This window comes from Trichoderma harzianum (genome assembly GCF_003025095.1).
Source record: "Trichoderma harzianum CBS 226.95 unplaced genomic scaffold M431scaffold_22, whole genome shotgun sequence".
Classification (NCBI taxonomy): domain Eukaryota; kingdom Fungi; phylum Ascomycota; class Sordariomycetes; order Hypocreales; family Hypocreaceae; genus Trichoderma; species Trichoderma harzianum.
The window spans coordinates 286,066-296,343 of NW_020209270.1; the positions used below are offsets into that span (position 1 = coordinate 286,066).

Genomic DNA, 10,278 nt, shown 5'->3' on the forward strand with positions numbered 1-10,278 from the left:
TGATTCTGAGAGGAGATAAACGCTGGACTGCACCATAACCTTGTTTTCTTGATATGACCCAAAAAACATGATATGCATTGATTGTATTTCTATATATTTAGCCTCGTGATTTCTGCTTTTTGTTGGGTTTCATTCATTCATGCCGCCCTCCCTAGATTCGCAAGCAATGCACCTCACTGACGCTACCAATGACCACGGCAGTTGCTCTGAAAAGAAAAAAGAAACGCTCAATTATTTCACCAATTATCCCCTATCCCAGAGCCGTTGTATCCTAAAACATACAAAGAAGTAATAAAAAAAAGCCTCCACGCCACCGGGGAGGAGAGATTTCGGGCTTTGTAAAAAAAAAACTGGGATTTTCAATATGGTACAGATCTCCTCCCCCGGTACTCCCTCGACGATGAACGACTCTATCGTCCGTTGTTGTTAGAGCCCTTCTGGAACCCACGACCGCGCTTGTTGGCGGAGTTGTTCTTGCCGCCGTCGTAGTGCAGTCTGTTGCCCCTGGTCGAGGGGGGCACGTTCTCCGTGTCCATGAGGTCGTTGTCGGGGAAGCCCATGGAGCCGTCGACGACCTGGTCGCGGTGTGACGACGACTGACGTCCTGATGCTGAGTCGCGGCTTGGTTTGTAGCCGCCGGGCTTGGCGTAGACTTTGAGGATTCTGCCGTCGGCCTTGAAGGGGAAATTGTTAGTAACGAAGAAACAAAAATGATTAGAAGAGGGAACTGAGGCCTTACAGTCTTGTTGTTGAACGTCTCAATGACCCTCTCTCCGCCCTCCCTCGACGCAAACACCATCTCGACAATCATAAAGGGCTGCGTCTTGACGACTTCGCAGCTGACCATCTCGCCACCCACCGGCGTCATGGCACTCTCGACATCCGCGGCCGTCGTGCCCGGCGCAAAGTTCTGCCCCATGACGGCAAACGGGCCCGCAAGCCCCCGGATCGTCATGCCGGCGTCTGGTCTCTGCGACTTGCCATTCTTGACAATGTTGACCTGCTGCCTGACGGAATCGTCCGTGTCCATGCGGTCGACGGCGGCGGCCAGCCTGGCGGCCTTTTTCTGAGCGGCTGTCTTCTTGGGGCCGCCGGGGAGGGTTATTCGGGAGCTGAGGGGAGCGTTGGAGGAGGTGTTGGGGCGGTTGACGGAGCTGTGGAGGTCGTGAGTCCACTCGCCGTTCACGTCGCCGGCAGGGATGGTTGCTCGACGGCGCTGAGCAGAGACTGTGGCTTTGTTCTGAGGTTGGGTCTAATGTCGGGGGATTTAGATTAGCTCGGCTCCGTCTTCGTTCTCCTCATGCAAGGCAAATGCTACAGTAAATGTAATGCCCCAGTCTGTGTCATGTCATGTTTGTACCTTTTTGACGCCGACACGGCTGGCCAGCGATCCTCCGGGCTGCGCACCCTTCAAGTTGGTCGGCGCACTCTGGCGGCGGCCCTTGGAGAAGATTTTATCGGCGAGGGCTTCATTCTTCTTGCGCTCGCGGGCTGCAGGGCGTCAGTGATTGGTCGGGCCAACGATGGTAGTGTCGCGAGATGCGGATGTCTGTCTCTGCGCGCGCGACGACGTTAGACGGCCATGTGCGTACCGGTATTGATGATTCGCTCGAATTCCTTGGCCACGGGCGCCATGGTTGGATAATTTGATCTGTCTTGTAGAGTAGAAGAAGTCGAGATGGTGTTCAATATTGTAGAGAATTGGAGGGTGCAGCAGTCAAAGCGTCGAGAGAGACACACAGAGAAAAAGAGAGAGAGGTTGTATGGATAACGGATAACAGATCAAGGATCAAGGGACGAGTGATGCTTTTGGCCACTTTTTTGTCGCGTCTGTTCCTTTTGGTTGAAAGTGAAGGGGGACTGAAATGGCCTGGAGTGTGAGGCCTGTGATTGGCTGGAGGCGCAAGAGAGAGGCTGACGGCGCTGCAGCGTTAGACTCCAAAAAGCTTAGTGTGCTTGGGGGCGGGATATCCCTGTCTAGTGTGGCCGATAAGATAAGGCCAGCCCACTCTAATTGTGCAGCGTCCAAGACAATTTTCTTTTAAAAGGTCGAGCATGTCTTGTTAGACTAAACATACATACAACATATTACCGTTATACACAATGCAGTTGTTCAGTTGATCTGTCCCTGTTATAATCACTGTTTCTTCTTCTTCTTGTTTATTACGGTTTTGCGCAATGTCGGCAAGTCTCGTCAACTGCGCGGCCTGTTTGCGCCGTGCCGTGCAGGCTTCGTCTCGTAGCAGATCCCTCGCTGGCATCCTCCCCGTTCTTCCACAAACCAACAGGCATTATGCTTCAGTTTCACCTACAAGCATCGAACGAACTGATGCTCCTCAGAATCTTGTTCTAGAGCCCGTCGATTCAGATGTCTCCAAGAAAAAGGACTTTGAGCGACTGCAGCGCATTGTCAAGAAGGAGCTACAGCACATGGACGACCCTTGGAAGATTGCCCAGTATGTTGAAAGAGCTCTCGCCAGTGACAGGTTTGACGAAGCCTTGCTTCTCACCAAGACTGCTGGCAAAGACCGCCAAGTTGTTGTTGCTTGGAACCACCTCATCAACTATCTGCTGGGCAAGCAGCAGCTGAAGAATGCCATCAAGCTCTACAACGATGTCAGTACCTCGAAATCGCCCCCCAGCTTTTGCATTGCGCTAACTAACAATCCGTGTAGATGAAGAAAAGAGGCCAGCTGCCCAATGTGCAGACATTTACAATCATATTCCGTGGCTGCGCCCAGTCGCAACACCCAAAGCTCGCCGTTGCCGAGGCTGTCAAGCACTACAACATTCTCCTCAGCGACAAGCGCCTGCAGCCCAACTCGATCCACATGAATGCTGTTCTCAATGTTTGCGCGAGAGCCGGCGACCTTGACTCCATGTTTCTCATAGCCGATACAGCCAACGAGTCTACTCGCGCCCCCACGCCCTACACGTACACTACCATCTTGAATGCTTTGCGACATCAAGCACTCCTGAGTGTGGACGACATCACGCCAGAGCAGCAAGCCGCCAACACGCAAAAGGCTATAGATCGCGCAAAAACCATCTGGATTGAAGTCATTGATAAATGGAGAAAGGCCCAGCTGGTCATAGACGAGGAGCTGGTGTGCTCCATGGGCCGCGTTCTGCTCCTTGCCCCCAATAAGGAACAGAAGAAGGAGGTGCTCGACTTATTATACCAGACCATGAGCATACCCAACTTGGCCAAGGATGCTGGCATGGACGCATTCCAAGATACCCAGATGGAAAAGATTGCTGTTACTGGTGCTCCAAAGAAGGTGCCCTCAACCAGAGCTGTCTACGCCGTCCCCGGCCGCAATACCCTGGCCCTGGTCCTCACAGCCCTAGCCTCATCAAAGCTCACAACGTGCGGTATCAAGTATTGGAACCTCCTGGTCCGTTACTATGGTGTCATACCAGACAACGACAACTGGCTGCGCATGTTTGGCATGCTCAAAGTCGCCAAGGCGAGCGGCCACGCCTCTTCAATCTTGAGCCTTATGCCTGATGAATACATTGATGCAAAGCACTACCGCATCGCCATGGAAACCTGTGTCCGCGATAACATCAACCCCAATGCCATTGAAAACTCGAGTCGAGTGCTTGATTCTATGCTTGAGCGCCTCCCCGTGCCAGACTTGCACACCCTTCGTCTGTACTTGCGGGTTGCTCTGGTCAGTCATTTTCAGTTCCGTGAAAAACTCAAACAGAGTGACGAAGAAGACGAAGAAGCCGCCAAGCGTGCCGAAGAACAAGCTAAGCGCGAATATGGCCTCCAAATAACAACTGCTCTTGCCCATCTCTGGGAACCTTACAAGAAAGTTCACTATCATTACTTCAAGGAGAAGGCAAAGGGCAAGGATTCTAGCACGGGAGCGCTATACAATAGTCAGCGTGAGGTCATCGCCTTGGCCCGTCACATGTTTAGCGCTTTCAACAAGGTCCTCAACGAAAAGATGCTCGACGAGAAGGACGAAAAGGACCTCCGAGTGGTCGGTGCGAAGATAAACCGCGAGATTCAAAAGTTTTTCTCGGGCCGTGAGGACAGGGAGCCCAACCTGCGCCAGTCTGGCCGAGAAGACACGGCTGAAGGGTCTGAAGAAGGCAGTGGCGAGGACAAGTTTAGTACCGAGTTCAGGCCATCTGGCGACTTTGTCTGGGATACTTCGAGGAAAGCCGAAGTGGAAGAAGAAAGGCAACCAAGGAGGTCATGGAAAGGGGAAGAAGAGAGACGACCCAGGAGATCATGGGGAGGAGATGAAGAAAGACGACCCAGGAGGTCGTGGGGAGCGGAAGAAGACAGACGACCCAGGAGGTCATGGAAAGGGGATGAGGAAAGACGACCTAGGAGGTCATGGGGAGAGGACGAAGAAAGGCGACCAAGGAGGTCATGGAGTAACAACAGAAGCAGCAGCAGCCAGAGGTAGATGGAGGAGGCTCAACCAAAATGTGCGAGATGTAAGATTCATGAGTGTATGATTTAGACATGTAGCAACTTTTTGTACATCATGGTGATATGACAAGATATCCTTGGTCTTATTTTAGAATACTATACATCTCTCCTTTATCTTTTTCTTTCTTATCTCTCCTTTTTCTTTCAGATTCTTTTCTATCTCAGTTGGTCTTTCATTTCTTCTCTATAAATAAGTCTTGGACTTACACGAGACGCTGACCTCGATAGATTCATATCGCCCGCTTGGGTGCATACAATAGATTCAGTGAGCTGCCCCACGTCACTTTAGCGGGCTGCCAATTAATTGAGGTGGCCATTTAGCGTGTCGAGTAACAACGCGACTCACGCGTAAAGACGCGCCTGGCAGTACCTGATCAGTGTATGCCAGCTAGGGCATGTGGGAGGTACCTCACCATCACAGGCGGACCCTCCAACAAACAATTGGGATTTCAAACGGCATCATTTTGCCTCTCTCTCCGTCTCTCCGTCTTTTTTTTTTTTCTCACCACAACAACAAACGAGTGGCCGTGACTCGACATTCCTTTACGATTTCATGATACCCTAAAAGAAAATCCACAAATACTCCGCCATGCCAAAGGTCGACCGCCGGGCAAAGCTCGCCGAGCTCAAGGCACTTCGTGCAGCGGGCAAAAAGGCCTTTGAGAGCTACCAGGTTGAGGATGCCGACGATCTCTATGACGAGGTGGACGAGGCCGGATACAAGAAGATTGTGCGAGATCGTCTAAATCAGGACGACTTTGTTGTCGACGACAATGGCGAGGGCTATGCCGACGACGGCCGCGAAGACTGGGACAGAGTGCGGCAGTACGAATCAGACAGCCAGGGAGAAAATGAACTGCCGGTGCGTGGGAGGCCGAGCAAATCAGGTGAGTGATGGATCGAAGCTGTTTCTCTTCTTGTCCTTTCCATTGCTCATCATAAATGCAGCCAAAAAGAGCCGTGAGGAAGAGCAGGCCAAGCGGGATGCCAACGACCGCAGCATCAGCGAGTACTTTACCAAGGGCGCCGGTAAAGCACAGCCCAAACCAAAGGTATGACACATCCATCCAGCATATTTGTTCTACAACTCCCCAGATGACCTAACAGAACGGCAGGTTATCAAGACCAAGGCCGACGACGACTTCCTTGCCGACCTCCTCGGAGAGGTGGACGCCAATATTCCAGCTCCAGCTCCAAGGGCATCCAAGGTCGAACGGTCTGGAGGCGAAAGACGCAGGCCCCGAGACTTGTCTCCTGCGCCAGAGCCCAGTCACAAGAAGCAGAAGCGGGTTGATATTCGATTACCGTCACCGGAGCCCGCGCCTGTGAGCTTCGACGACGACAACGACTTCGCGCCTTTAATTGATGACGAGCCTATGGGCACAGCAGAAATGCCCATGAGCGACCCAGCACCTTCTTCTCCCGCTGCCAAAGTCGCCCAACGCAAGGCCCTGATAAAGCAAGAGCCGCAGAGCGACGACGACGACGATATGATGGAGGTTGCTCATGCTGGCGCTGTCAAAGTTGCCAGCGTAAACATGGCGGCTTCTCGACCAGTGAAGAAAATCATCAAGGAAGAGCCGGCTGTGACTTCGTCCCCCATCAAGGCTCCAGACGTCTCGGTCGATCCCACATCATGGAACGAACTTACGGAGAAGCTCAACGTCGTGAGCACCCCCATGTCAGAGTCCAGAGGCATTGGCAAAATAGACCACAATGACGCCATCGAGGCTGATGGGTCCTTGAACTTCTTCTGGACTGATTACACCGAAATCAACGGCAGTCTCTGTCTCTTTGGCAAAGTGCTAAACAAGAAGACGCAATCATACGTCAGCTGCTTTGTCAAGATTGACAATATCCTCAGAAAACTCTACTTTTTACCCCGTCAACAGCGCGTCCGAGATGGCGAGGAAACCGGAGAAGAAGTTAACATGGGCGAAGTCTACGACGAGGTTGATGAGATTATGACCAAGATGAACGTTGGCATGTACAAGATTAAAAAGTGCGAGCGGAAATATGCCTTTGAGCTGCCCGAGATTCCCAAGGAGGCAGAGTACATGAAACTCTTGTATCCCTACACGAAGCCTGCTATCAACATGGATGCAAAGGGAGAAACCTTTTCCCACGTCTTTGGCACCAACACTGCTCTATTCGAGCAGTTTGTTCTTTGGAAGAACATCATGGGTCCTTGCTGGCTCAAGATCCAAGATGCCGACTTTGGTGCCATCAAGAATGCCTCTCACTGCAAGCTCGAGGTGTTGGCTGAACACCCCAACATGGTGTCGACCATCAGCGACTCTGACAACATGGATATGCCCCCGTTGACTCTGATGAGCATCGCTCTCCGAACCGCTTTCAATGCCAAGGAGAACAAGCAAGAAGTCCTTGCCATTAGTGCGCGAATCTACGAGAAGGTGCATCTCAGCGATACAACCCCCGCTGAGAAGCTTCCTTGCAGAACGTTTACCGTCATTCGACCTCACGGACAGGCCTTTCCCATGGGCTTTGACACGCTCGTAAAGAACACGCTCGCAAAGAAGAGAAACCGGGGTGCCATTGTTTTGAAGAAGCAAGAATCCGACTTGCTGAGTTTCTTCTTGGCCCAGGTTGACGTGGCGGATCCCGATGTTATTCTTGGTCACCAGCTGGAAGGTGTCGATTACAGTGTGCTCCTACATCGTCTGTTTGAGAAAAAGGTCCATCAGTGGTCGAGGCTCGGAAGACTGCGACGAACCCAGTGGCCATCCGCCATCGGCAAGGTTGGCGGCAACGTGTTTGCTGAGCGTCAGGTCATGGCCGGCCGATTGCTTTGCGATCTCGCCAACGATGCAGGAAAATCTGCCATGTTCAAGTGTCAGACGTGGAGCTTGACGGAAATGTGCAGCCTATATCTCACGGGTGACAACCGCCGTCGTGATGTTGACAATGAAGTTGCTCTCAACACATGGGCTAAGGAGAGCCAGGGTCTCATGGATTACGTGACTCATATGGAAGCTGATACGCACTACATTGCCGCGCTGGCTGTCAGTGTGCAGCTGCTGCCTCTCACCAAAGTCCTGACTAACTTGGCTGGTAACTCTTGGGCTCGTACCCTGACCGGTACTCGCGCTGAGCGAAACGAATACATTCTCCTTCACGAGTTCCACCGTAACAAATACATTTGCCCCGACAAGCAGACATTCAAGGGACGACAAAAGGCCGAGGAGGAAAATGCCGAAGAAGAGGGAGGCGAAGGCAAGAAAAAGGACAAGTACAAGGGTGGTCTTGTCTTTGAGCCAGAAAAGGGTCTCTATGACAAGTTTGTCCTTGTCATGGACTTCAACTCTCTATATCCTTCCATCATCCAGGAGTTTAATATTTGCTTCACCACAGTGGATAGAACAACATCGGTAAGAGAGCATCCACAAACCTTTCTTTCCCAAGCGGTCCTTGCTAACATTAATTACCTAGGCCGAGGATGAAGACGCTGTCCCCGAAGTACCTGTTAACCAGGAACAGGGCATTCTTCCTAGACTCATTGCTACACTCGTCAGTCGTCGTCGCCAAGTCAAGAATCTGATGAAAGATAAAAAGGCTACGCCCGAAGAGCTTGCTACTTGGGACATTAAACAGCTGGCCTTGAAGCTTACAGCCAACTCCATGTATGGTTGTTTGGGTTATACCCGGTCCCGTTTCTATGCTCGCCCCCTCGCCATCTTGACCACACACAAGGGCCGAGAAATTCTGCGCAGCACCAAGGATCTTGCCGAGAGCAAATCTCTGCAGGTCATCTACGGTGACACGGATTCCGTCATGATCAATGCCAACGTCGACAACGTTGCAGACGCTTTCAAAGTCGGCAACGAGTTCAAGAAGGCAGTCAACGAGCAGTACAGGCTACTGGAAATTGACATTGACAATGTGTTCCGCCGCATCTTGCTGCAAGCCAAGAAGAAGTACGCTGCCATTAACCTCATTGAAAAGGATGGTAAATTCATCGAGAAGATGGAGGTTAAGGGTTTGGATATGAGGCGTCGTGAGTACTGCGCGCTCTCCAAGGAAGTCTCCAAGCATCTGCTTGATGACATCTTGTCTGGAGACGATATCGAGGTTTCTGTGGCCCGCATCCACGAATACCTCCGTGATATTGCCACCAAGATGCGCGACTTTGCGATCCCCGTGCCCAAGTACACCATCTACACGCAGCTCGGAAAGGGCCCCAAGGAATATCCCAATGCCGACTCCATGCCTCAAGTGCAAGTCGCCCTCCGCGACATGGCCAGGGGTAAAACTGTCCGCAAGGGTGACGTGATTTCTTACATTGTTACGGGTACCAGCCAAAGCTCAGAGCCTGCGCCGAAGCGTGCTTATGCTCCTCCGGACCTCAAGGCCGACCCGTCTCTGCAGCCCGATGTGGACTGGTACATTGCCAAGCAGATCTTCCCGCCTGTAGAGCGTCTTTGCGCCAATATTGCGGGCACCTCGACATCACAGCTAGCTGAACAGCTGGGCTTGGACGTTCGCCGGTATACTTCCACTCAAACACAGCAGAGCGGCTCAAGCGACGATCTCGAGATTCACCCTCTCGAGTCTCAGATTCCCGATGAGGTCCGTTTTGTCGACTGTAAACGGCTCTCTCTCCGGTGCCGCAAATGCAAAGCTACATCCGACTTTGAAGGCCTTGTGGGCTCTCCTGATCGCGTTACCGCGTCGGGCGTCACCTGCCCTGGCTGCGGTGCAGTTATCCCGACGTTGTCTGTTGTAGCGCAGGTTGAACATGCGGTTCGCCTCCAGACATCCCGGTACTACGAAGGTTGGCTCGTCTGTAATGATCCTCAGTGTGGCAATCGTACTCGACAGATGAGCGTCTACGGTACATGCTGTTTGGGACCCAAGGGTCTGGCGCGTGACTGTACTGGCAAGATGTTTTACGAGTATACTGAAAAGGCAATTTATAACCAATTGGTTTACTTTGCTAGCTTGTGGGATGTGGACAAGGCGAAGACTAAAGCTGGCGATGCCAACAGTGACTTGACGGCGCAAGAAAGGGAGAAGATTCGGGCGATGGCGGAGCACAATCGTGTGCGGTTTACTACTGTCAAGACGGTTGTTGACAAGTATCTGGATAAGTGTGGTAGACAATGGGTCGCCATGGACACGCTGTTTACGAAGCTTGGGTTTAGCAAGATGTTGGGCTCTGTCTCGACTGCTGCTGTTGCTGCCTCATGAGAAGTGGGCGAGATAAAATTGTATTCATGATGGGGAAGAAGAAAAGAAGGGCAAGATTACTGAATATGCGGATCTGAGAGGGCGCTTTGGAGTTTTAGGACTTGGGATATATCATGCTTTTTGTGGGAGACATGACTTTCGCCGTGTTGATATTGGTTAGGGAGACGGTTTATACAATTGTAATCAAAGCAAGAGCTGAATGAATATTGTATACATGAGAAGTCATTTAAGAAATACGTATATCACGTCTAGAGAGGAAATATGTGATTGAAATAATGAACGATTTGGATAATTCGACGCCCATACTATTATTAGATGATGAACCAGCCTTTCAAGTCCCATTTTCGCTCTTCTCCTCATCCCCCTTTCCCCCCCTTATGATCCTTCTTCACTAAAAAAACATAGTAAGAACAATGATAGTAATTAAAAGGAGTCTTATACGTGACTCTCATGCCACTCAGCCCATCACCCAAACATCTCATCCATCAACACACACACAAACACACACGCACATACACACAGTACACATGGCGAGATAAAGAGACGAAAAGTCTTCCGCAAAACGAGAAAATTGGCTTAAGGGCAACATGAGGAATAAATATCAGATATCAAGA

At 51.3% G+C, this 10,278-nt stretch overlaps 3 protein-coding genes across 3 annotated transcripts; 2 read left to right on the forward strand and 1 right to left on the reverse strand.

Annotated features, from left to right (window-relative positions):
• Positions 1–54: 54 nt before the first annotated feature.
• M431DRAFT_513402 (hypothetical protein) lies at positions 55–1,806 on the reverse strand. The gene is made up of 4 exons (XM_024920013.1): positions 1,593–1,806; positions 1,361–1,491; positions 740–1,252; positions 55–674 (listed from the first exon to the last, which is right to left on the reverse strand). Exons 1-4 carry the CDS (start codon positions 1,633–1,635, stop codon positions 411–413), a joined length of 951 nt encoding a protein of 316 aa, XP_024768560.1. The 5' UTR covers positions 1,636–1,806; the 3' UTR covers positions 55–410.
• A 278-nt stretch (positions 1,807–2,084) lies between these two features.
• Positions 2,085–4,565, forward strand: M431DRAFT_154844 (hypothetical protein). The gene is made up of 2 exons (XM_024912916.1): positions 2,085–2,616; positions 2,676–4,565. Exons 1-2 carry the CDS (start codon positions 2,179–2,181, stop codon positions 4,428–4,430), a joined length of 2,193 nt encoding a protein of 730 aa, XP_024768561.1. The 5' UTR covers positions 2,085–2,178; the 3' UTR covers positions 4,431–4,565.
• A 426-nt stretch (positions 4,566–4,991) lies between these two features.
• Positions 4,992–9,876, forward strand: M431DRAFT_127477 (hypothetical protein). The gene is made up of 4 exons (XM_024912336.1): positions 4,992–5,343; positions 5,405–5,508; positions 5,572–7,845; positions 7,907–9,876. The coding sequence occupies exons 1-4, from the start codon at positions 5,046–5,048 to the stop codon at positions 9,662–9,664; spliced, it is 4,434 nt and encodes a 1,477-aa protein (XP_024768562.1). The 5' UTR covers positions 4,992–5,045; the 3' UTR covers positions 9,665–9,876.
• Positions 9,877–10,278: the final 402 nt, after the last annotated feature.

Coding starts and splice junctions, on each gene's coding strand:
- M431DRAFT_154844 (XM_024912916.1), top strand. CDS start 2,179: ATGTCGGCAAGTCTCGTCAACTGCGCGGCCTGTTTGCGCCGTGCCGTG. Junction 2,617..2,675: donor CCATCAAGCTCTACAACGAT/GTCAGTACCTCG, acceptor CAATCCGTGTAG/ATGAAGAAAAGAGGCCAGCT.
- M431DRAFT_513402 (XM_024920013.1), bottom strand. CDS start 1,635: ATGGCGCCCGTGGCCAAGGAATTCGAGCGAATCATCAATACCG. Junction 1,253..1,360: donor GCCGTGTCGGCGTCAAAAAG/GTACAAACATGA, acceptor CCCCGACATTAG/ACCCAACCTCAGAACAAAGC. Junction 675..739: donor AGACGTTCAACAACAAGACT/GTAAGGCCTCAG, acceptor TTCCCCTTCAAG/GCCGACGGCAGAATCCTCAA.
- M431DRAFT_127477 (XM_024912336.1), top strand. CDS start 5,046: ATGCCAAAGGTCGACCGCCGGGCAAAGCTCGCCGAGCTCAAGGCACTT. Junction 5,344..5,404: donor TGGGAGGCCGAGCAAATCAG/GTGAGTGATGGA, acceptor TCATAAATGCAG/CCAAAAAGAGCCGTGAGGAA. Junction 5,509..5,571: donor AAGCACAGCCCAAACCAAAG/GTATGACACATC, acceptor ACAGAACGGCAG/GTTATCAAGACCAAGGCCGA.